General features: G+C 41.3%; 1 protein-coding gene across 1 annotated transcript; it reads left to right on the top strand.

Moving 5' to 3' along the window:
* Window positions 1–227: 227 nt before the first annotated feature.
* Window positions 228–17,980, top strand: urb2 (URB2 ribosome biogenesis homolog). Its single transcript, XM_023272978.3, has 12 exons — window positions 228–313; window positions 1,497–1,643; window positions 1,817–1,993; window positions 2,446–3,626; window positions 3,746–3,884; window positions 4,030–6,436; window positions 6,717–6,877; window positions 7,466–7,576; window positions 9,639–9,881; window positions 12,269–12,365; window positions 13,038–13,171; window positions 16,969–17,980. Exons 2-12 carry the CDS (start codon window positions 1,518–1,520, stop codon window positions 17,164–17,166), a joined length of 4,974 nt encoding a protein of 1,657 aa, XP_023128746.2. The 5' UTR covers window positions 228–313; window positions 1,497–1,517; the 3' UTR covers window positions 17,167–17,980.
* The last annotated feature ends 8,855 nt before the right edge of the window (window positions 17,981–26,835 follow it).

The raw sequence follows: 26,835 nt of genomic DNA on the forward strand, positions 1-26,835 counted from the left end.
TGCCTAAGAACAGTCGGGACAAGAGGCATTAACAACATTATTTTCTTAAAACAGACATTTGCCTTTCTTTTTGTTTGTTTTTTTGTTTATTAAGAAAATTCAGTTCTAATGATCAGAAAAACTCTCAAATATATATATTTTTTAACAGGGTCCCTACAATAACAAAAAGGAAAAAGCACATTTGTGGCTCTGATAGTTAAAACGTTGGCCGATATTGTACATCTATTCTCTATTGCTTTGGCCTGGCCGGTAGGGTGAAAGTTGAAAGTTCGTCCAAATCTGAAAACAGGAGACACGTGCCGGTAGAAAATCCGTAAGTTAAATTAGTTAAATGTTCTCAAGTGCATTTAAGTGTAACTTAAACAAATAAAACTGAAGCTCGGGGGTGATTTGCTTGCGTGCAGACGAATAGCAGCTCAGGTATTAGCTTGTTTTGACGTTAGCAAGAGTATGCCATGTAGCTAGTAGTTAGCTTTAAGGCATGCCAGTCTGTGTAAACTGTGGGAGTCAGTCAGACTCAAGCAGATGGGAAAATTAAAACTTTCCTGTCCATCACACCTGCAACAAACTGTGCAAATCTCTTCACTTGTACCATTCTTGTGTCTGAGTGGGAACAAGATCTGGTCGCCTGGTGCTCTTAGCTATTGTAAAAGAAAGTAATATGTTTTAAAGAAGATTCAGGTCTGGTGTGAGTGCTTGTGGCTGCTTTGGTACTTTCCTGGGAAACAACCTGCAAATATATCTTCCTGTCTCCTCAGATTTAGTGTTTTTCTTTGTCTTTATGTTGTCTAGATAGTTACATCTAAGTAAAGCACTGCTGATTATCCAGAATATTTAGCTTTACTCTTTCTGTTCACTTTTCTTTCTGCTGCACAGCCTCCCTTATCTATCCAGTGACAGATCTATTTTATCATAGCGATGTCAATCAAATGTGAGGTGTGGCACAGCTGCATCACTAATACGTTTGTTTCAGCCTACAGCTGTATATTGTGGTTCCTGTCAGATGAACAGTGTTTAGGATAGCTTATAGTATTTACTTTTAATGTACTTTACAACATGACGTAATGTCACAAGAATGCATGGATGTTATGCATTTTTATCTTTTTAAGTGAAACACACACACTTTCCATGAAGTATAAATGGGGCGAGACACACGGTTGAGTACCATATAAGAGTGACAAATAAGCCATGACATATTATACATACACATTTATTAGTCCTCCTCCTGCTGTATGTCATGCCTCTTTTATACATCACAGTTGCCATACAGACTTCTGCTTAGGATACATCAAGGATACAGCTGTGCTTCCTTGTGTATAGTTCCTTCAACAAGCCCTCTCTATCCTTGAGATTCATTTTCGGAATTGAAATATCCTGATAGTGGCATGCCCAATTTTATTTCCAGGTCACAAGCAGGAGAATGGAAGACAGAGGCGGTGAGGTGGCTAAAAACTGTGAAATGAGATGAGCTTCTTATCTTCTCTCTATCCCCTAAGGCCTGCACACCAGTAGCAGCGATGGCTGCCATCTACTCAGGTATCCACCTGAAACTAAAGAGTCCACAGACTCCATGGGAGGACAAGCTGAAACTGGCTCGTTTTGCCTGGATCTCCTCTCTGTGCCTGCTGCCCAACAAGGAACAGGTAACAGATGGAGCTGTTGCATGTTCAAAGGGTGATAATGATGCTTTTGCCTGTTTTCAATGTAGGTGTGTTTCTGATAATGGGAACCCTCAGCAGTGAGAAGTGGCCGCCCTAATTTTGCCCTACAGGATGTCTAGTTCTCAACATGTCATCTTTGACCTCTCCATCTGTAGGTGCTGTTGGACTGGTGCACCCATGCCCTCACAGGCTGGTACAGTAAAAAGGTGGAGTTTTCCCAGGATGTCTTGGAAGGTCTGTGGTGCTACCTTGATGACGTGCTTCACAGCCGGAAGCTCCAGTCTCTGCTCAAGCAGGGAAAGACCATCAGTCTAAGGCTCAACATGGCACAGGTACATCGACAGTTAAACAAGAAAAGCACCCAGAGAGCACAGTACTCCGCCAAGGCTGTTCATTCCCCCATATGATGTTGTCAGAAATGCAGCATTTGTTTATTAGTTATTGATGATCAGAAATCAAAGCAACATAGAATATGGCCATTTAATATAGATGTACCCACAAACAAAATGACCTTGCGCTGGATACAGGCGTGTGCTATGCATGTATACGTTATGTAAGGATAGTGAATCACGTGACGTAATTATGTAGCAGGAGGCGAGAATTGATGGGACTTGGAAACACCCCCGCATTTAATCAATTGTTCCTTGTGTCATTTCCGACAGATAAGTCCCGATAATCTTCTGGATGTAGTATTTATACTCATCAGGACGCACCATAAAGCTCCCAGGGTGTTACATTTACATATGGAGGTTTTGCTGACAGTTTGTTCTCTGTTTGCCTCTAGCTGCTGCTTGACCATCTGCAGGAATGTAAACACGCTGGCACCAAGTCACCAGTATGTGTCTCCACCATACTGAGTGTGTGTCAGGGTATTCTCTCTTCTCCTGCACTCTCGTCGGTTTTTACCACTAAGTATGAACTTATGGTTGATCTGCTGGCCAAGCTCTCCTCTTTGGCCTGCCATGAACTACAACATCCATTACTCACAGAGGCCAACATGACAGAGGGTGACACATGTCAAGATGAACTGATGAATAAGTGTCATCAAACTGAACCTACAATCAATTTGGAGCTTTTCCAAACTGACCTGATGGCTGGCAGTCGACCAGATCAGCCAGAGTTAGATGGAAATAAATCCCCTACCAAGCCAAAAGAAAAGCTCCGTTCAGCTCATTTATTTGAGGTGTTGCTTCAGGTGCTGTCATGTTATTTGTCAGTCCAGCGACAACAAGCCAACACCAACAGAGTCTTCACTATGGTGACCAACCAGCTGCTCCAGCCACTGGTCCTGCTCCGACACCTACTGACCTCCAGAGAGTTTATGTCGTCTCACACACACCTTCGCCTCCGTCAGCAGCTTTGCAGAGACGTCCGCATCAAGATAGATTCCATCCTACAGTTGGCACTGTTCCCCTCTGAGCAGCTGAACTCATACAAGGACGAGCTCTTACCATCAAAAGAAGATTCTGGGAAACGTGGTTCTGGGGGGACAAAAGGCCCTTTGAAGCCTGTCAGTGCTGTACTTTGTAAGCTGAGTGCCGAGGGCTACTGTGAGCCATCGCTGCACTACTCTGTGAAGTCCAACACATTGTGTCTGCTGTTTAAGTTTTTCCTGGAAAAATATGGCAAAGGGAGGGGAGAAGGTGAGGAGGAGAAGAGGATGCTGTGTTTCTATTTTCTCATCAAATTGGTCCCAGCATTAGATCTTCATATTGATGGATGCTCAGTCTCACCTGCCAAAGCAGAGCAGGCCGGCTCTGTTTCCTCCAGGCAGAAGTCACCTCCAGCCTCCCTTTGCTCCCCTGAGAGCTGGAGCCTGGCTCTGCTGGCTGTGGAGTCCTTGCTCAGCCAGGCTCTGTCAGCTGATATTTATAATGTAGCTGCAGATAGGATTCGACACGGAGAGGTCCAGCTCAGCTTTTACAGAGCCTTGGGACAAATGCTCTTCAATGAGGCCCAGCCAAGGTAACAGACTGCTAATGTGTCTTTTATTGTCGCTGAAAGATTTGTCACAATCAGAATCATTTTGCCCAGTGTTTTTCTTTGGTCATATACTTAAAAATCTTCCTGTCTTATGCCTTCAGCACACCTGCATGGTACCGTTGCTTAAAGGTGCTTTTGAGTCTCAATCATCTGATCCTTGAACCAGACCTGGACCAACTGTTGTCTGCAGCGTGGGTTAATGCTGAATGCATGGAAGCACGAGTGGAACGGGCAAGACAGGTCTTGAGTTAATCAGTTAATTACATTTTATATTTCACAAATTGATTGCATTAAAAAAAAAAAATCCGCATCCATAATTGAAAATGAAAGTACCCGGACATTCAGAGGAACATTTTTCACCGTTTCAATGTTTGTTTCCGAACAGCTCATGGTGTGCAGCCTCCTCCAAACCTACACTAAGCTCCGCCAGCTGCCTCGTCTCTTCTCTGAGCTCTTGTCTGTGATCTGTCAGCCAGCTCTGGATGACCTCCGACCTCCTCTCCTGTCTGAAGGCATCTCTACGTCCCTCAAGACTTGTCTTCTGGACACACCCCCGTCCCAGAGCCTAGAGATCTGCTCACTAGTGTTGGAGAGCATAAAGAAACATATACTTCCCTACCTGGTGAAAGAGAAGATGGAGATTGATGGAGAGCAGGAGGACCAAGAGAGAAAAGATGTATCTCTGAAGCTCTCCTCTCTCAGTCAACTGCTTCATGTTGTTTTATTCAGTCTAAAGACGCTAGACAACGCGTCTCCTGTTCTCTTTGTCCGGCAGAGCCAAAACCTGATGGAGGCAATGCAGCAGTTAGTCAAGGAGTTACTACATGTGTTGACAACAGAGAAGAAGCCAAAAACTGGAGCACTGTGGGAGCAGAAGACCCAGGAGGCTGCTCTCCTGCTCAGATACACCTGGGTGGAAGTGGACACGCTCTTCCATATCCACTGCAGCAAATACACATCTCTCGACTCAGCCCAAACAGCAGCTAATAAAGTGAATGAAGACCAAGCTTGTTCCAGTTCTCCAGTCCTAACCCACATAGAGAGTCTTCTATCGGGGGAGATCTTACCAGCACATCTCCATCCCTCCCCCTCCTGCAGCCCCATTAGCTGTCTGCTGCTCAAGCTCCTCACTTTACAGCAGATCAAGAAGGCTTTGTTGGATACCACCTTACTCTGTGAATCCAACACTGCAGCACTGCTGAACAGAGGAGCCCAGTTTATTTTAGCTAAATCAGATCTTGAGATGAGTCTGGATGGAGAGCAGATGTGGGACGGGCAGATAAGCAGCGTGAATGCTAGCTCCTACCATGTAGCACACTGGCATCTCATCACATCAAATGCGCCTTTGATTGTTCCCCACCTGAGTGGAGAAGATGTTGGCTGCATAGCAAATGTTCTTGTAAGCTCTTTGTTGACCAGACAGACAGACGGATCCAAAGACCAGGTGTCCAGCTGCCTGACTGTCTCCCTCATATCTTCACAGCTTCTTCAAAGCTCAATTCTTGCTGAGTTGCCTTCACTGTTCTCTGCTGTAGTTCAGTCCTTCACACAAAAGATTATCAGTGTGCTCAAGGCAGCACATACACTCAAGGTTTGTCCGACACTACTGGCATTTCAGGAGAAAGAAACTGGAGCTCCCTCTTCAGAGAGAGTTGCCAGTCAGCCTCTGTCCTCACTGGTGAAGAAAGAGACCATAGTTGAGGACATATTAGCATCATCTAAAACTGGAGAGGTGCCTGTACTGCTGACTGGGACACAAATGAAGGAGCTGGGAGATTTACTCCAAATCCTAACAAACCTAAATCCAGATGGGATGAGCTCAGAGGATCTCTCCTCTATTTTCCTCCTCCTCTTCTTCATGCTCACCTCCACCTCCAGTCAGCCAGACCAGATAGCCACAGATCCTCCTGAATCTGGAGATGAAGCTCTGTTCCTCGGGAAGCTGCTCAGGATTCTGACTTATCTTGTGGAGAGTAGAAACTTCCAAAGTGTCTTGAAGCTCATCCATGGTGGTACTCTGCTGCAGGCTGCCGTGTCGTGTCTCCTCAGGCAGAGCAACAGTGGAAGGTTTCGAGCCACATGCAGACCAGGTTGGTTGGATTTAATCAAAGAAGTGCAGGGCTTCATAAGATCCCTGGTCCAGTTGATTATAGTGAGGAACAGCAGCGTTCGACTCAACCTGGACCAGTTTGCTTCTTATCTTACTAGTGAGGCAATGGAGAGTAGAAAAACTGCCGTATCCACTTCAGGGGCCTCCATGTTATCTGTTCATCTTCTGCTGGCGTCTCTGACATCTTTCTCCCAGGCAATGACCTCTAATTTGGGAAGAAGCAAACCAATGGATCAAACCTTAATTCAAATGCTCAGAAGAGTGACTGCTTCACTGGGACCAGCTGTCGAGTCTGTCCTAAAGCCTCAGGCTGTGAGTGAGGCCGACATCCAGCCGGCCAGCATCCTCGGTCAAGCCTTTATAGCCGAGGTCGCTACTGTCATGCTGCACTCTGAGCTTTCCTCACTGTCAGTAGAGGATGAGGACAAGCAGAGTGGCACCCAGCTGACACATAGGACCCTCTATCAGTGCTTCTGCCAGCAAATCCTCAAAGAAATAAGCTCTGCGCCCAGGCCCAGGGACTTCCTGGTTTCCTCTCTTCATTTTCTGTCTGCTTTTTACAAAGCAGTGGTGAAGACCGAGGGAGAGCAGGAGGAGGAGCAAGGAGAGGCAAAGGAGGGAGGAAAGGAGTTGGATGAGCTTTATGTTCAGATACTTCAGAATGTACACAGCCTACTGACAGGTATATGGGTCCATATTAAGAACAAACATAGCTTTTTCTTGTGCAGTCTGTCAGTGTTCTACTCTCATAAATTACCTCTGTATCGTGCACATACTGACATAGGCTTGCTACTGAGTCTTCACAAAGATGACAGATTATCAGATTTGGCTGTTTCCTGTGTTCAGTGCTAAAGTTTAAAGCCAAATTTGTTGGATTCTTTTAAAGTATATTTAAAAAAAGACACAAAGCAAATAAGAAGATTCCATCACCTAAATGTAGCACACTTTGACTTTGCTTTCAGCTCCTTGGCTGTCTTCAAATGATGTTAGTGAACTGGAGCCATCGGTGCAAGAGCTGTTACACCACCTGGTGGAGAAAAATACAACAAGCCAGTTTCATGTGCTGCTGCTGATGATCAGGGAGGGACTGGACACTGGCAAGCTGAGGGCAGGAAACTACAGGGTGAGGCCAAGAAAGTTATGACAGCTTTTTATTTTTTTTATCTCTAAAGGTTCCTGTCTGATCTATTTTTTCAGGAATGTTAATATATGTTTTTAATTTTGGTTTACATTTACTTAACTGGGGCTGCACAGTGGAGTAGTGGTTAGCACTTTCGCCTTGCAGCGAGAAGGTCCCTGGTTCGCGTCCCGGCTTTCCCGGGATCTTTCTGCATGGAGTTTGCATGTTCTCCCTGTGCATGCGTGGGTTCTCTCCGGGTACTCCGGCTTCCTCCCACAATCCAAAAATATGCTGAGGTTAATTGATTATTCTAAATTGCCCGTAGGTGTGAATGTGAGAGTGATTGTTTGTCTTTGTATGTGGCCCTGTGACAGACTGGTGACCTGTCTAGGGTGTCCCCTGCCTTCGCCCGAGTCAGCTGGGATAGACTCCAGCCCCCCCCCCCGCGACCCTAGTGAGGATTAAGCGGTGTATAGATAATGGATGGATGGATGGATGGATTTACTTAACTGGAAGGAAAGTTGACTTTGGTTTTTTTTTTTTGTGACCTTAAATACAGAACTAACTCTTCCCCTACTCACTGTTCTCCAGGAGCCGCTATCTGCAGTAATCATCATTAAGCTGCTGTCCTGCTGTCAGCTACCTGAGGGTTGCTCTAAAGCTCTGTGGCTCATTGCACCACAGATTTTATCTGCTATGGTGGTGAGAAAAACACACTCAGACACATGCAGAGTCACATGCAGTTATCAACACTTTGTCTTAACAGGCATCTCGGGTGATCCGATCAGAAGTGGATAGTCAAAGTACATCGGTTCACACCAGGCAGTAAAATCCAACTCCACAAGTGACCACTTGTGATTAGATCTCACTTCCTCACTCATTATGCAAATGAACATGTGCGTAATTTCTGTTGGCAAAAACCTGATGGACTGTTGTATTTAACCGACAGCGATGCGCTTCTCATGCAAAGTCTGCTGGGAATTAAAAGAAAGAAAGAAATCACTAATTTGACTTTTGTTGTTGCCTGTTGATGCATTTGGCACAGGAATGAGTGAATTCTTCTATTGACATTGACCACGTCAGTTGAGGCTGCAGTCTTCCCAATAGGATCTGAGCGATCACAACTGTACTTTCAGCTGTACACTTCTGATCAGATGCACATGTTTACTTGTATTTAAATACAAAACTGTGACTTGTATTTGTTTGAGTCAGTTCAGTCATCAAATTCAGAATCAGCTTTTGTGACAGTATGTGAACACTAACAAGGAATTTGACTTCAGTGTTTTCTTTGTTTTTAAAGTACTCACACAAAATAAAACACACGCATTTAAATAAGGACAACAGGTTACAGAATGGTAATGGGTGTTAAGCTACTATATGCATCTATAAATATGTGTAGAATAAAAGGGAAGTTTCAAATGAAACCGATTTTGTATTTTCTATCTATAGTGATAACTTATGTCATGGGGGCAGTTTCTTTTCCAACCTCTTAGGAGAAGCTCCCATTCAGGCTAAAAGAATTCAGACAGTATTGTGTTTCTGCAGCTCTCTGAAGAAACACTTTCATTCAACACAACAACTCACTGGAATGAGGGTTTACTTGTTATATGTGCAGAAAACGCCCCTCTGAAACTGTCTTTGTGCATCTAAAGCACTCGCTTAGTGAGATTCTTGCATACTGCCACTAAAATAGCTATCATTACATTTTAATAATTTAGTTCTTTAACTCCTCATTTTTTCATGTGCAGATGAAAGGAAAGCCATAGAGACAGAATTCTCAGTATGACTTGCACAGCAATGCTAAGGCGAGTAGGGGACAGTGCCATGCTGGGAATAGTTCACATTATGTTTTTCTGCTCCAAATCAGGCGTCATTTTAGTGACAGTCTGCTGAATGTACATGTAACAGCCGTCTTAAATGACCCAGCAGCTAAGTGACAATCACAGTCTGCTGATTTTTACTGGGATGCCTGCTCAGTGTAATTTCCACTGAGGCTGTTTTGGTCAGTATGAGTTCCATCAGGTGAACACACACATGCACACGCAGCACTTTAATATGCTAACCATGCTGTTCTGTCCTGTTAGCCACACTCCCCATGTCCATGTTATCTGCCTAATGTGTAGTTTATATATTTCTTCCGGACAGTGTGAGACTACATCCATTTAATAGTCCAAAGTTATTAATATTTTACCGGCATTAAATTTCAATGTTACAAAAGTAGCAGAATTTTTGTTAAGTTCCTTTTTTTTAATGTGCAGCTCTTGATCAGCAGGCTGTGGAACTGGACAAAGTAGTACCATATCCCAAAAAGATTATTTTATCAGAATTTGTTCCAGCATACCAGGCCTGGTTATTTTTTCTTTTTTTTTTTTTTACAAGAGACAGTTTGTCACAGTAGGAAAATCTCAGGTGTAAATAATTAAATCAGTGATGGCTGAACTCCTTTTAGCTGCTTCAGCTGGTGTTGTGCATGTCGGCTCACTGTCAAGGTTTACTGGGACACTTGAACAACTGAACCATTGTTTACATTGTTAGTAACACCTGTGTTGTTCCTAATAAGTCAAAATGTCCAGTGTAAAAAAAAAAAAGGCCTGTTGGTGTTGTCAGTTTCCTATCTAATTTGGGAGTTAGTTACTTCCAGAAGCTGTAACAAGTTCACTCATGAAGAAAATCCCTGAAATATTTTGTGTCCCTGCTTTTATATTCGTGTTTGATTGTGTTTCTCTTTGTAACTTTCACTGTGTGCTTCATCTTTATGTTACAGTTCTTGGTAAGAGCATCCAGTGAGGATGTCTCCCTGACTCTCCCTTTTACCGTTCCCATGGTAACATCAATGACATCACTGCTGCGCCAGGGGGAGGGACTTATCACCAACCCTCATCATGTGACTCTGGTCCTTGTAGCGCTGCAGTCGGTGCCCCTCGACCAGCTGACCCCACCCGTCTACCAGTCAGCGTTCTTGGTTGTTCATGAGGCGCTGTTTGCCATCATCCAGTGTCATCCTCAGGTACGAGGAGGAAAATGAGCTGTTGGTGGAGTGAGGAAGTGAAATGATAATGAGGCAAAGTGGCAGAGTAGTGTAAAAAAAAGTTATTTCATTATAGATGAATATTTATCATTATTTGGATGGCAAGAAGATCAAAGAAATGTTCTTACATGAGAGCTGTGTGTTCAGAAAATTACCATTTACTGCCTAAACTATATCAACTTAGATTTTTCATGTAATACAATTCATGTATTTGTTCTCAAGTCATTTAAAGATGTGAGTTATGTGAAGTTACTACTCTACACTCTCAGCATCTACACTTTTGAAGCATTCACTGGTGATTTGTTGACTTACTTTGTCCTGGGTTTTGCCTCTCACCAACATACAGATTGCTTTACCTTTTTGATGTTATTGTAGACACTATTCAGGTCTCAAAGTCATCCAGTGCGTGGGCATTTAGTTGGTTTAAAAATAATGATTAAGCCATTTGTGCTTACTGACCATCCTCCAAACATCAGTCTTAGGGTTGCTCTTTGTAGTTAAGACAAAAATAACCACCCTCCCCACTTATGAAACCAAATTGCGTAATGAAGGTCACTACAGGTCAAGATCGCTGGTTTGAATCCATGATTTGAAGAAAATGCAGCATGTGTGCCCACAGGATGCCCCAGAGGAATGTCGCTTTGGACCAAAGGATATTGCAGCTCACCAGAGTCGTGCTGCAGCTGCATGAAAACCTCATAACGTCCACATGGTTGGCTTTTACTGGAAGTGTTTAAAGTACACCCAAAGAATCAGAAAGGGAAAGACATTCTGTTATTCCTTAAAGAAAGGTGCATTAAGGTTTTAAATGGGAGCATACACATTCCTGCCCACATACTGCTTTTTGTTGTGCTGGTGTTAATGTGATAATTTTCCAGTTTGTCACTCTCTGAAATGTTGACAGTTTCTTTTTTGTTGTTGTTGTTGTTGAGAAATAGTGACAACAGGACAGAACTGGGGCAGCTGCATTGAATAAAACAGGCCAGGAACCAGCTAACTGATATCAGATGTTTGTGCGTACAAGAGACAGTAAAGGAGACCGACAGAGAGGGAGGGGGGGAGGTATAATAGAGAGGAGAAAGGACACTGTGAAGGAAAGCAGAGTGCATTCATAGGAGGGAATTAAACACAAGTGATAAAGAGATGAGAGAATAAGCTGGAGAACAAAAGAAAAGGGTTTGGCAAGAATGTGATACACAAGAAAAGTTTGAGGACAAAATGAAGATGAGGGGTGTGAGCTGGAGAGAGGAGGTGTGATAGGACAGAGAGGAGGGAGGGGAGAGGTAGGGAGGTTGGCATGCAGAGTAAGTTGGCATGAAGCGGGTTTAAGTCGATGGAAACCATCGCTGAGCTCCAACCAGAGCCGGTGGCATCATCCCTCCCTCGTTTATATTCACTCTGCCTCTTCATCCCTCCTTCAGTCGGCTGCAGGCCTTGAACATGCACCAGAAGAGAGACGTATAGGCAGAAACGCACACGTAGCTCTCATGGGAATCCAACTTTTACCTCAGTTGTTTTGCGAGCAGCGAGTTTGCGACTGCTCTGTTACGGCTCAAGCAGTGAAAGTGACGTCAGAAATGGATATTTCAGACTGCTTTCTCCATATTTTAAAAATGCTTTCTGTGTTTAGTTCTCTGTTGAATCTGAATGTCGGAAAACTTTTCACTTCTCCTTAAAAGTGTCTTTTAATTCAGAATAATTTTATTATGGTACTCTATGACAGTATCGCATCAAGACATCTGGTTGAGCAGGATTCATGTGAACGTCGAGCGTATTAGAGCTGTCAGTAGGCAGTAATATTCTATGAAGTCAGCTGGAAATCCTTAAGAATATACGTCCAAACACTCCCATGAACACCACAAACAGTGTGGTCTGCAGTCACTGTGCCTAAAAGCAATACCAGCGGAGCTCTTCATAGAGCTTAACAGCTTTTTATCTGTGAGGAAGAGTAGATACAAAATACAGTGATCAACTGTAACACTGAAACCAGATGCCTAATATTGTGGAGGCCTTTCTGATTGATTCTGACTGTTCTGGGCATAGACACAGCACCGCTGAGGTGTCCTGTGGTGTCTGCCATCGAGATGTTAGCAGCAGATTCTTTGGGTTTCATGCCTCAGTGCACTGGGATTGTTCTAACGCATCCCATGGATACTCCATCAGATTAGGATTTAGGGAGTGCCTTGAGTTCTTTGTTTGTCTCTCGAGTTGTTCCTGATCAGTTTTTGTGCTGTGGTTTGGTGCGTTGTTCTGCTAAAGGAAGGCACCTGGCACTGGGGAGTTCTGTTGTCTGGCAGTGGTTTTAACATTGCGACTGATAGGTGTATGTATACTTGCATGACTATATACTTCTTCTCTGTGGACAGGTGATGTTGAACGCAGCTCCGTCTTTCATAAACGTCTTTTATCGTCTGGTGGCTTCTATCATGCAGGAGGGTCGGCAGAGAGGAGACAGCGACACAGGTAACTCACATAGGGCAAATAAACGTGTTGTATTGTCAAATAATAAAGTTTTTTGCCCCAACAGAAATGTTCTACATTTGTTTGTGAAAATAATTGTTTGGTGTAGCGTAGTTGGTGCATCAGGTAGATCAAGGTGTTCTCTTTTGAAAGCACGATGAAAAGCAGGGGAGTTTATCAGGTGCTTCGTGTGATATCAGAAAACTGTCAGTAGATTACTAGCATATATGATTCAGTCCAGGTCTGACTTGTAATTTGATGCCCTCCTGTCCTTGAAATGTACCAAGAATAGCGCTGCATATTGCTGAAGAGAGCTAATTGCATTGTGTAAACTGGAACTGACAGGTACTCTGTGTCATGTTCAATCACATTTCTACGCCGCAGGCAGTAGCCTCCCAGAAAATAAGAAAACTAAAGACAATTTCGATTCATCTTTCAGTTGAAATCTTAAATCTGGGAACTGCAGACATCTGTTACAAACATTTCTACTTGGTCACCATAGAAACATCTTTAATGTTTGACGTTCTTACGGACCAGTTTATTCTGTTGTATTAGCCTTAAATACAAATTAAGAGAAGAAATCCCAGGTGTAATGTGTAAATAGACTAACTTTATGTGCTACATATGGACAAATTAAACTCATTAAACTAACTGTAAACTCTGTCCATTGTGAAGGTGCCGATGGTGACGTTTATTTGCAGTGTTCCAGACTGATACAGAGGATGTACTCTCACATCGCTGCTGCAGCTGAGAGCTTCACCGTGCTTTCAGCCTTCATGGTGGCTCAGTACGTCACAGAGCTGCAGAAGGTACGCGCACACACACACACACACACACACACACACACACACACACACACACACACACACACACACACACACACACACATTTTGAATGCTCTGTTGCCCAGGTCTAGGGGTCACTGTGCGTAACACGAAGAGGCATCCTTCCCCTGGTCCCAAGCATTTCCAACACACGTTTTCGCATAAAGTTTAGGTATTTATTTCTCAACAAATTTAAGAACTGAAACAATGGGGACTGGTAACTGAAAGCGACAGTGAGCAAAACCAAAAATAACAGACAACACGCCACTAAGCTATTAACCCAAAACTGATCTGCCAAAAACAAAAGGTAAAAAGAACAACAAAGTCTAACCTCCCTATCCTAACTTTAACATGAGAAAAAGCCGGTTAAACAAAAGGTGGCTGCTCACTGTGATTACTCAATATTAAATCCCTAAATCACAGCCGATCACTGGAACCCAAGTGTGCTGATGTGTAGGTTGGAAGCAGGGTAGGATGTAGCCACGCCCTCTGACCCGGAGACGACGTCACGGTTCCGCCTTTATATCGCGGTCTTCCTGGTATAGCCAACCAATCCAGTGCCGACCGGTCATCCTGGCGTCCAACCGTGGCCGTGGTGCGGCGCAGCCCTATTTGCATACATGATAGGGACATAAAAAGGACACACGCAGCACAGGAAACTACATAAACGACCGCAGTCGTAACAGCTCTCCATGTCTCTTTTTTTAACCAATATTTGCACTGGAAAATTATTCATTCTGATGGTTTTACAATTTGGTGACAGAGCAGTGAAATGCCAGCACACAACACAACACAAAACACACACAGCACACACACAAAACCGCATACAGTCATAATATCATACAAAGCCAATACAGTTCCTCATCTGAAGCCATCTGTCATCCTCTGTGATTTTCTGCAGCTGTGAGTGACACACTTCCACACACACACACACACACAACACACACACATGTATGGAAGAGGCAGCAGGATCTCAGCTGATCCTTTGATCCTGCACAGTTTGTCTGCTACCCGTTGAGCTGAGTGACGGAGACGCTGACGCTCAGCAGCGGAGATGGGAAGCATTTCCATCGGCCAAATTGTAGATGTTCCCAAATCTGAGCGAGCAGGTCCAGGATTACTGTAACTCCATGTGCTGGAGTGGAGCTTTGGGCTGGATGTTCCCTCAGTACAGTGAGTCACGTCTGGCTCAGGAGCGCGGCTCCTTTCTGCTGCCAGACTGTATTTAACATGACGCCAGCCTGACTCAGCAGTTTCCAGCAGAGTTTCACACACAGAGGAAGACATTAAAGTACCCATGCAGACAGACAGACGGACGGACAGGCAGAGACAGGAAGACAAACAGTGTGGTAGAGGTGTTTTATGATTCTTTGAAGTCTGTGTGAATCATGTAGGAATCCTAAAATTGGATTTATATTGTGCTTTTAATGGAGGACCAAAGAGATGGTCCTCTTTGTGAGCCAGACGTAATTTAGCCGTCGCTGGCACTCAGCTGGACTGAACTACTTATGCAGCAGCCAGGTGTTATTAGACAGGAGCTGCAGCTAGTAGAGCAGCTGGTGGAGTTTCTTTTTATACTGAACAAGTCTTAGCTGCTATTCTTTGACAACTAAGTGATCATTGCACAGTGTCAGAATCATGATGATGGATGCAGCAAAACTAAAATATTCTGGGTTTTTTTATTCGGCACACTCTGCCCTCTTGTCAAAACTTGGCACCTGCATTACCCACAGTGAAACTCAACCAGTGGCAGTTGGTGATTTGGGATGTAGGACATTTATCACATACACACCTCTCTGAGAAGGCTTTACACAACAGTGGGACTCTGGTACACCTCAACAGACTTCAGTGTGTAAAATCAACTTTTACATCTAACCTTCTTTCGGTATGCCTGTTTAGTTTTAGCTAATAACATGTCACGTGTACACTTGCAGTTGCAAATGGACACAGCATCAGCAGATAGAGGTAATCACACTGTTGAAAGAAGTTTCTCAGTGTTAATCTGCCCAAATATTACAGTGTGCAATTCAGCAGAGCCAGTCTTGTTTACTGGCAGTAGATTGTACTGTAGAGCTCTGCAGTAGTACAACATATGACGCCCTCCGCTCTGTTCCACAATTTGGTTGAGAAGGAAAGTCTGAAGATTTTATGAAGGAAACGAAGGAGGACAAACCTCAATAAGGGCAGTAGAAGATGTTCCCATTTACATTCACAGATGGAAAAGCAGAATTACAAACAAACATAAATATTCAGGTCCATGTCTGAATCCATATCCAGGTGTAATAACAGCATCAGGTATGAAGATGCTTGGTTTTTCACTAGCTCTAACAGTTAGGGTTAGACTCTTGCTCAGAATCAGATTGCCTTTGTTGTCATTGTACGAGAACAACAAAATTGAAAGTGCAGTCCTTAAAGTGCATAATAAATTAAAAAAAATAAAATAAAATAAAATCTAAAAAATATGTAAGCCCATCACTATAAAAACATTCATAAAAAAACATTCATACAACCATCCAATAAAACTCATTAATTGCTAGAATTATTTAATGTGTCCTGAGTTTAGTGCAGAAATGGCATCCTCATCATTTAATTGGCTGTCTTTGAGTACACAAAACCCGCAATGGCTTGTTCCCCTCATAACATGAACCCTGTCATTAGGTGAACGCTGTTTTATCGGATCATTTAGCAGGTACACAGAGCAGCCGTCACCTGCTCACTCTTTGTCATGATGTATGTCAAAGGTCTGAAGACTGCGGTCGCCGTAGATACCATCAGGTCATGCGGTGTAACACCTGTATACCTCTGTGGGTGTTGTGTAACAGAGATGAATAACCAAATGCTATTGAATATCCTCGTGGCTTGTTAGGCAGGGTTCGCTGACTGCAGTAATTAGTTTTGGTTGTGTTCCACTGCTCTGCTTCTGTCACTCAGGTGCACATGAAATGTATTCAGCTCCTTATTTTCATGATCCTCTGCAACACTATTAGTCCGTGTAGGCTGGATCATATTATACTGTTCTGGATCATTTGACAAAATCCTGTATTGAATTTCAGGTCTGAACTTCAGTGGGGTTTAAAAATAATGCTGTCCACTCAGCTTTCAGCTCAGTTCAGAGCAACAGTGACAGAAACAAGCTGATTCTTAACTTAAAATTTAACAGCAAAGTGGAAAGATTATAACAATAATACATGGATATGATACCAATAGGAAAACTCTTCTTTTCATTTATGCCTCCGGCAGTTTAAATCCAAATTTATGTATCCTTTTTTTTTTGTGATTAACCCTCTGTTTTAATTTTACCTCTTTGAATATATGCTGTGTGTCAGTAATCCTGCTATTAACATTTGCACATGTTTCCAGGTTTGGTGATGTCTGTGCTTTGATGCCTCTAATCGAAACATAAAGCAGAATGTAACACTTAAATAATTATTCAGCTATTCTGACACATAATTTATGGTTGATATATTTGCCTGAGGCTGTCCCTCAGGCTGTAGCGTATTGCCAGATATAGTATCATGTTACCATGAAAAGAGGATCTTGGTATAGTGCGTGTAGGAAATGGGGAAGCAGAGACATTGGAACCAGAGGCAGCATCATGACTGCCTTGTATAAAAGCACATTGATGGAATATCAACAAGTGAAACAAAGATGTGATTAATGAAGCAGAGAAACATTGTTTGACCTCAGACTTATCTGTGTTGCTTTTGTCATATTTAAAAATCTGGTCTTTTCTCTCATCGTCTCCTCTGCTGTCTTCTGCTTTTTCTCAATTGCCTCGCTAGGTTACTCTGCGACCAGATGTGAAGCTGCATCTAACTGAGGGCATTTATCAGATACTGGACCTGTGTGTGGAGCAGGATATCAAGTTTCTGATGGCCGGGCTGCAGATGGGAGTCCGAGAGGTGTTCAACGAGCTGTACAGCAGCTACACCCACTACCACAAAGCTCAGAGGCAAGGAGAGGACAAGTACACAGTCTGAACTGCCCAAACAAAGACTGGCGGCCTTTTAACTTTCAATGTAATTAAACAGAAGTACATTTCCTGGCTGTGTTTATATGCAACTTTTGCTTTTCAAAGGCACACCGTCTTGTGGATACCATGTGATGAGCTCACTGTACATTTGGTCATGCTTCTGACACAGTTTTTTGATACAATTCACACATTGGACATCACAGTATTGTTTTGAAATCTGCACCTAAACATGACAAACGGCCTCCAGAGCAGCTGCATTCTCCCAGCAAACTGGTTTCACCTCTCTGAATATTGAAACGTATCGAAGCGCAAATGGTCAAAAGGAGGTCTGTTAAGTTGATGCTTGAAAATCCCCTGAGGAGGGCTGTAGCCAGACCAGCAGGTATTACAAACACAGTTGCACCATCTCACATGAATATAATTTGACTGCAACAGGGCTGAGAAAAACAAAGCTGGTTACAGACAGATAAGTCTGATTACACCGTAAACACGCGGCACATGGCTGACTGGAGCAGAAGTAGCTGTTAACCCTCCTCAGATGTCACACAGACCAGACGCTGTGTGAATGAGTCGGTGAAAAACTACCACCTCTCACTGAAAATATGATTATCATGATGTTCAAAATGTTATCATTTAAAGATCAATGAAGTATTACCATTTATTGACTTCAATTCAATTTTATTTATATAGTGCCAATTACAGCCAAATTGTCTCAAGACGCTTAAGACTTGCTGAAAACTGTATGGATATGTATGTAATTTGTGCTTTCTTAGTTTTTTACAAAAACTAAATGATTTAAATACAGTGTCACTCTCATTGTCTTCTGTCTGAGGTCATTTTTATACATTACTGTGAATGAGCTCTCACTCAGTTAACTTCATACAAGGTTCTCAAGCAGCACCAGTTTTCTAGACATACTCCATGTATTGGGCAGGTAGGTTGTCTTGGCATCTCGAAGAGCTTGTTACAGGTTTAAACTGCCTCCACTGCTTTGGTCTCTAGTGTTGCTGAAGGTAGTTCTGTGTGACTCTGGCTCTGGGTCCATATGTTCGTTTTCATGCTGCAGGATGAATCTGGGATGGTCAGTCGCCTCCCTGATGGTGTTGCAGTACTGATTGATCTTCCTGTACCTCGCAGAAATGCAGCTCTGGACCTCCCAGTAACATCCACTGCTGCACTGTTGCATGCAGACACTTATTCTCAGGTTGGTGATTGCTCAGAAGGTTTACCACTATTTAGAAAGTTGGTGGTTTGATCCCTGGCCCCTCAAATGTGTCCTAAGGGCAAGATGCTGAACTCTAAGTTGATCCTGATGGCAGATGAGCACATTCTGTATGCTAAAAGCAGTTTGTGTATATAATTGCAAACAATTTGTTGCAAATTTTGACTGAAATATTGAGTCATCAGATCAGAACCCCCATTGCCATTTTTCTAGACCCCACTTCTTGTGTTTTTGTGCACAGGTGAGTCTCTTGGCTTTAAGTCTACTTCAGGCAAATGGATTTTCTGAGTTGCAACACTTCCACAAGACCACTTCTTTTATTTATATATATATATATATATATATATATATATATATATATATATATATATATATATATATATATATATTTTTTATATATATATATATATATATATATATAATATATATATATATATATATATATATATATATATATATATATATATATATGTATATGTATATGTATATATATATGTATATATGTATAAAAAGAAAAACTAGCTAAAAAATAATGTACATTACCATTTAACTGTAGAGATAGAGGGTTGTTCCAGGGTGCCGCTGGTCTCCGCACCATTTCTCATGGCACTGCTGGACGTCTTCCAGTTTCAAAGCTAAGTCGGCTCATTGTTTCTTTTCTCTGCTGCCCCATGTGCCTCTGGAATATTTAGCTGTTTTTGAAAGGAATTGCAGAAGTTATAAATTAGCAAACGTTCTTTCAACACTATCATTTGTGTGCATCTTTACATTTATTTGGTTGGGTGTAGCGGAGGATCAGGTGGGTTGTTTTGACTTCAACTCAGAATGTATAAAGTCCAGTATATCCAAGGAGTCTGAACACAACATGTTGAACATGAGGCAAAATCCAGTTACACAAGTACAAAAAAAAAGTGTACAGCAGCAACAAAATCACATATTTGAACTGTGAAGGGGAAGAAAACTGGATCTTTGGCCACTGAATCTCTGAGGAACGAAAAATCTCCACAGAGCCTGTACATCAACCAAAAAAGTACATAAATGGGCTTTGTTTTTTCAGGAAATAAACAACTAATGATGAATAAAATAGATGCTCAGTCGTATTACTGTAAAACAAGCAGGTAATCATGAAGTGGATTTAAGGAATCGCAAATTTTATGAGGTTCTGGAGCTTTTACATTTAAAGCGCTGTACGAAGCTGGCAGGACAGGCTTCGCTATTGTTTCTGTTATCACGGCTCTCATTTAAACACACACTGTTGTCCTGCCAACCTCATTAACAATGTGGATTTACTGTACTTGCTCTGTTTGTGTGCAGCTGTTAAAACAGTCAATCTAATGAGTGGGAAAGCACTAATGAAGGTATATTAAAACAACTGTAAATCTGTCACTGTGCAGCACCCCTGAGCTGCTTTATGTTTATATAAACTAAATGACAATTGTTTAGTTTTAGTTTTCGATAGAGCTACTAAGCTGTTCAAACAAAAGATATCAGTCAGTGACAAATTACAATGTAAAGTGATTATTGAAACCGATTGTAAATGTTTGCAAATGTCTGGAACATTACTGTAAATAACAAAATATATGATCTCTGAAAATATATCAGCACTGATTTTTACTTACTTCTTCAGACAGCAGAACTATAAAATGAATAAATTCAACTCTTGTCACTGTGGCTGCACCAATGTAATATGCTTTCTCATAGCGCAGTTAGCAGATAGAAAATTCTCCTGTCACAGGTTCGTGCATCACTGCTCAGAAATGGAAAATATTAAATTACAAAACAGGAGCATCAAAGCAAAGTTCAAGAAAATGGAAAATTGTTCTTAAAACCTTGTTTCCTATTTCAGTAAAAGCTTCACAAATGAGGCATGTAGTCAACCAGAAATAGCTTGAAATCTTCCCATCATCTTTTACAGCACATCTCAGAAAAGTTGGACACTTTTGTTTTGACTCATCCGTCTCCTGTTTGTTCCTGGAAAACTGTGCAGGACTGAAATGTGAAGGCTGAACAGGCCAGAAGGCTCCCTGCAGGGGTTAGTCACCAGGTTTAAAAAAAAGAATGTATCAGTGTAAAACTATGTTTTAGTGCCACTCTTAAGGCAGAAGACAAAAATGGTGCTCACACAACTGCTAGTGACGTTATAATTTGTGAATTTTTAAATGCTTATGTGATTATTATTTATCATGATTTATTTATTTGATTGTTATTACTAGAGAGCCATCATGAGCTCAGGCTGTTGGAGATCAGCAGGAAACCTGAAACAAGGTTCCACACAACAGGTGGGTAAACCTGTGATGGTCTGACTAAATTAATTCATAAATATGACTAATAAGTATGAACTTTGCCTTATATTTGTTTTAGAGTCACAGACAGAAATTCACATCGCCCGTTGCTAGGATACCTCAACGCGTCCACCATGTTGGACCAGGACAGACTGTTCTGTAAAATAACTGAAGTAAACTGAGAAGCTGCGTTCTTTTCTGCATAAAAGTCACACAATCATTCACATTTCTCACTTTTAGACTCAAGGGTTGATATTATATGTGGAGCACAACTTTTTTTTTTTTATCAGCAGTTACTTCGTATCGCTAACTAAAGCTAAATTAATGCTAGAGGCTACACAGAAAAGTGTCTATCAACATTTGACTAATGTGAATTACTTAAGTGGCTGAAAATAGATCACGGTCATAATGAACTGAAAAACTCACATTTTTGCCAGCATTGATTTAGCTTATTTTTCTTTAGTTGGGTTTAGGTTATTAGCCATGGAATTGTCCCTGTTTAACATACAGTTCTATAATTTAATGCTCAGTAAATGTACAGAAAGCCTTTTACATTGTAGAAATGGCCTTTTTGTCTAAGTCTCCTTCATTTCAGCTTTTCTTGTGCTCCAGGTCACAATACAGCTCATTAACTCTGAATTACTGGAAAATAAATTGCTTATGCTTGTGACATACTCATGCAAATGCGTGAAGCGGGTATGCAATAACAAAATGTCACACTGTTCCTTTCCTTTATAAATTTTCCAGTACAAGAACAGAAATGCGGTGCTGTTACTGAAGTGCAATTCTACACACCATGTGTATCATACAGTTGGGCACATTGTCTATCATGCATATCTATATGTATATCTGCCATGCCATATCTGTACATGTAAAAGGTGTACATAGTCATTAATTTCATCCCTATAGTGCTTTTGCATTTCTTGTTTTGTTCCTTACTCTGCTGCACTTCTGTATAGCTGCTGCAATGTGAATTTCCTCAGTGGGAGATTAACAAAGTTTATCTTATCTTATCTTATCTTATCAATTGGGTTTATTACAGCAACGTATGTTAAAGCTATTATACAATATGAATAGGATACAACATGAGTGTGATATAGCATAGCATGGGCTGTAGGGCTGAAAACATTATATGGTATAGGGCAGCAGTTTAATAAGTCAATAAATTATCAAACAGTTGCAGTGCAGAAGCTTATTCCAGATGATTAGTAGAGACCCCTTCATCACAAGTCGACCCAGAGACAGACTGATTCCTCGTGACACCTACTATTTGGACTGCTGACAAATTGTTTAGCTCCGTCTCTTATCCTGTCAGTCTGGCCAGCTCTTGTCAAAGTCCTCTGGTTTGAAGGGTTCACTGCAAAGCATGGAAGATCCACTGGTAGGAAAACCTTGCGTTCCTGCTGCTACTTTCCACTGCCTCCTCAACGCTTTATCTTAAGGAAACCTCTCTCAAAGTGTGAGAAAAGTTAGGCTGCCAGTGAACTACAATCAGATTCATAATATGTAGGTCACTCAGCCAAAACAAGTAGTTTGTAAATAGTTGAAAACCTTGACAATGGGTAATTTAGTGTACATGATTTCCTTTAAAGCTTGATCTTCTATTACTAGTGTTATAGCAAGTTATTAATAGTCAGACTTGGTGGCCTACTAGCTAGATGTAAGTAATATGACATAATAATAAAATACAACCAAAAACATGCCACAAAAAGCTGCACACAACTCAGACATCTTTTCTAGTCTAATCTACCAAGACTTATGGCAAATTGCCCAGTCCAATATGGCATCGACTTTGACATACAATCCAGTGGCAAACGTGGTATTTACATTTTGTCTGGTGATGTTTGTTTATGATTAAGCCTTGTAGGCAGAACTCCAGATTTTTATATTCGAAGATTAGTTTTATTTTAAGGAAAATTATGTTCAAAACTAGCTAAAAAGGACATAAGTCAATGCTTAGTTCTCCACATCATTACCTTTCTTTTTCGACAGTATAAACCATTGACGGGTTTTTTAAAAAAAACCATCAGAGATCAATTCCTGTCTATAAAGGTCTAAAACATATGCATCTGTTATATGCTATTTTAAGTAACAATAGACTGTTTCATGACAATACTAACCTTCCTCTTACATCCTTTTGTCACTCTAGATCTCCTACAGCACTATGTCTGTCAGACGGACGAGGTTCTCACTGACCGGCAGCTCTGTAGCCAGGAGAGGAACTCCACTCAGGACCGGGAGGAACCAGAACCTTCACAGACTAAAGAGGAACATGAAGAACCCTGTCCCAGTCTGAATCTGGAGGACCTGGAGCATCTACAAATTAAAGAAGAACAGGAGGAACCCTGGACCAGTAAGTGAAACAAGAGACTCATATGCTGGCTCAGTGCAAGTACAAATGTAAAAAATATCTAGAGGAATATTAAGAGTCTTTGAAAACACACTCATGTTGTATAAGGAAGAGATTTATTGTCAGAGCAGACTGTTGGATACCATCTGGAAGCTTTAAATTAAAGTTTAATTTCAGATTAAAATGCATCTAGCTCTATGTTGCATACTGTATCTTCTTAGGGTTATAGGAGAATATTCTGGGTTTACTGCAATAAATAGCATTAATGCATCTCTTTTTGAAACTGAAAAATGCAACCGTAAACCTACAGTGTGTATAAGACACAGCAGACACTGATTTATACATATTTTTGTACATTTGTACATTGAGAGTATTTTACACTGTGCATTTGTTATTTTTACTGAAGTACAAGGTCTGAGTACTTGTTTTGCCACAGTCCAAACCAGCTGTGTGGGTAGATCAGTACTTTCTGAACATAACTGAGTGCATTTACTCAAGTACTCTATGTACAAAATGATTGTCCTCTGATGGACCAGATTACATTTACATGACACACATAAATAGACAAGAAAAGAGCATTTTTGAGGTTTTAATGAAATATATCTCTAACTTATTCTATTACACAGACAAATACTAGATTTAAACTACATTTAACTGACATTTAGGATTTACAATGAGCCTCTAAACTGTAACTTTTACTTAAACTTTCAGTGAAAGCTAGAACAAGATATATGTCTACATACATATGAGAAAAAAAACTGACCATTGTGGACTGAGTGATGCTACATAAGAATCCTTCTTCCTTTGCATCTGCATGTTAAAGCCAAAGAACCAAATGATGATAAAGTGACTGATTCGTTGAAGTTGGTGCCCGATAGTGGAGATTTAAAGGCCGGTTTGTGCTGTAGTAACTATGCTGGACCTGGTAACTTTGTCACCACAAAAGCGGCCACAGATCACGACAGCTTGCACAATTCACACTCTCTGAATCTGACAAATAGTTGGCAGTTGCGCTGAGATATTTCAAACTTTGACTCATCACTCCATGTTCACAGATGCAAAGGAGAAAATCCTTTTCTCTTGGCAGCAGTAGCTTTTACACAATCCTCCCCGCTCAGCTCATGTTGAAACACCTGCACTTAAAGTGGCTGGGCTTATGTTTCACTGCCACTTCATCACAGCTTTATAAGACTCATGACTTGAATTAATTACATGTTTAAATCTGAGGACGCCTGTCCGACAGATGTGCATTGTCATCTCGGTTGCAGGAGTTTTCTTCACTGAACTAAATACAACAACTAACTATAGTGGTGCTTTTATGCTACGTATTCATATAGTGATAACACACCTGCACATGTGACCAATGATTTGGATTTAAATCAGTGTAGTAATAACCTTTATTTTCTGGTCATATTTTCTGGTTTTATTTTAACTAAACATTCACACTGACTTTTGTCAAGCCCTGAAATCCCATTTGCTCTGCTGATGTATATTTGTTGCTACCTTCTGAAAATTACTCATTAATACAGTTGATCTTACAGTTGGAGGGGCCATGCTGACACCACTTCTCCCACTGTGTTGGACGATGCTTCACTGATCCTTTAATTACAGTTTTCTACATTTCTGACGGTAATTTGCATTGTTGTGTTCTTTTTAATATACAATGAAAAATGCTGAAATTCAAACACGTGTGTTACAGACATTTTGTGTGTTTTTGTGAAGCAATACAAAGAAGACAAAAACATGACAAGTGATTTAACACAGACTGATATGATATGACATCTGCAATGTCAGTTTAACAGCCAGGATCAAAGGCATCAAGATGTTCTTTGTGGCCTCTGATCTTTATTTCTGCAGGACAGGCTGAATTCTTGAACAGTCAAACTGACCCTCTTCAGGGGTAATTTGAGACCCTCATAACAGCTATATAAGGACATCCAGGGCAAAGGGCAAAAGATAAAAACCTCTTTCACCTCTGTGCTGCTAAATTTGCACATCTGTTTCTCGGCTTCTTACTCCTCCTCCCCTCTCTCCTTCCCTGAGTTTGACTTCCATCCATCCATGCTCTAACACTACTGTAGGTAACATAAACACACACTTCTCAGACCACCGTAGCGAGGGCAGCAATGAATCAGTGTGCGTATGTGTGTAATACTACTGGGACATCTTTGGAGGCACGGCACAACGTGCGTATTGATAACATTTTTAACGTGGACTGCAGGGCATTTCGCTCTCCAGTCAGAATCTCATTTTGTCACCATTAAAATGAGAAATGTCAGGGGCTGATTGAACCGTGCACAACATGAACTAGACCTTTTAGTTTAGCCAGAGGTGTTCCAGCTGAGTTCTGTCTCAGAGAGAGTTGATCTGAGTGCAGCAGACCTTAGAAAAATCTATTTGTACTGCTCTCTCAAATTGTTTTAACGCTGTCAGTTTGACTAGCGCTAAAATTTCTCACTGAATACTTAAAGATTTTCTGAAATGATCCATCAGCTTCCTTTTATTTGTGCTGGGGAGTTGCTGAATTTTATGGATTTCTGCTGCATAAAAGGCCCTGATAGCTTCTTACTATGAGCAACGGAAGGCTATATAAACACAGAATTGTCTGCCAAAATGAAAGCAGTTTTGCTTCTTTCATATGGAAGATTTTCAGAGTGTTTGGTTGTGTCTGCGCTCTTCTCTCTAGTGTAGCGTTGGCAGAGAAATGATGATGTTACAGGGACAGACTGGAAACAAAGTGTTCAGGCTTTACAAAGAAAATCCGCCACCTAGCCTCTTCATTTATGGCTTCAAGACTCTCATTATTGTGTGTTTTCTTGCTCATATTTAGGACAGGCCATCTCATGAACTACATTGCACATTACATTATAATTATGAGAAGGTTTGACATCATTAGAACTTGTTGCTCTGTCATCATGGGGCTCATTGAGATCAGGGCGTGTCCCTCATCTGCTGTAATGCAACGGTCCACGTCACACACATGCACTAACTGTATAAAGATACCCTTAAGTCCCAGAGCGACTACAACTGTTAGTAGTGCTGAGCCTGCATATAGAAACATAAGGAGAATTGGAAATGAGATAATAATCCGTCCATCCGTCCAGTATCTATACGCAGCTTGATCCTCACTAGGCTTGCGAGGTGAAATAACAATACGAGACAATATTTCTAATTTATCAGATTTTTTATAATAAACTCAAGATGAAGCAGTGAGCTCCTACTGAAATGTATTAAAATTACTTTTGCAAGGTGACTTGGTCTTTAGAACTTCTTTATTGTGATGAACCAGAATAATTGTGAGCACCAACTATTAGTTTAATTGAATCACACAGCAAGATCAAAATTCAGCTGGCTACACGTCAGTGCAACTCAACATGTGCACTCCGGCCTGGTTTTCATGCAGAGACCCAAACGCATGTTTGATTTGTCATCCTGCAGTCACTGAGAGGCTCCTGATTATTGTTTAATGACTGTGGTTGTTTGGTCTGACACTCGACTTAAGGCTGCTAAGAAACAATTAACAGAATTCTTAATTAACCAGCTGATTATTTTTCCTTCACTGTTGATTTAAGGGTGAAAAATGGCCATCACAGTGTTCTTACCTGAAGGGTGAGGGGGAAAAAAAGCTTGTTTGTCCGCTCGACCAAACGAATGAACCTCAAGGTGAGGTTGCTGCTGCTTAAAAGGCCTAGAATGAACTTTAAAGTTTAAAGCCAAGTTCTTACAAAAAGTTCTTCCAGGAGTTCAAACAACCATAACTCCATGACCATATGTATTGAGGAAGACTATGTGTTGAGACTGAAAGATTGACTGAAGATAGAT

The sequence above is a fragment of the Amphiprion ocellaris genome, chromosome 1 (assembly GCF_022539595.1).
Source record: "Amphiprion ocellaris isolate individual 3 ecotype Okinawa chromosome 1, ASM2253959v1, whole genome shotgun sequence".
Classification (NCBI taxonomy): Eukaryota; Metazoa; Chordata; class Actinopteri; family Pomacentridae; genus Amphiprion; species Amphiprion ocellaris.

Excerpts from the sequence above, each read along its gene's own strand:
- urb2 (XM_023272978.3), top strand. The coding sequence starts at position 1,518 with ATGGCTGCCATCTACTCAGGTATCCACCTGAAACTAAAGAGTCCACAG. Across the intron at positions 6,878-7,465 it reads TGAGGGCAGGAAACTACAGG|GAGCCGCTATCTGCAGTAAT; the intron begins GTGAGGCCAAGA and ends ACTGTTCTCCAG. Across the intron at positions 7,577-9,638 it reads AGATTTTATCTGCTATGGTG|TTCTTGGTAAGAGCATCCAG; the intron begins GTGAGAAAAACA and ends TTTATGTTACAG.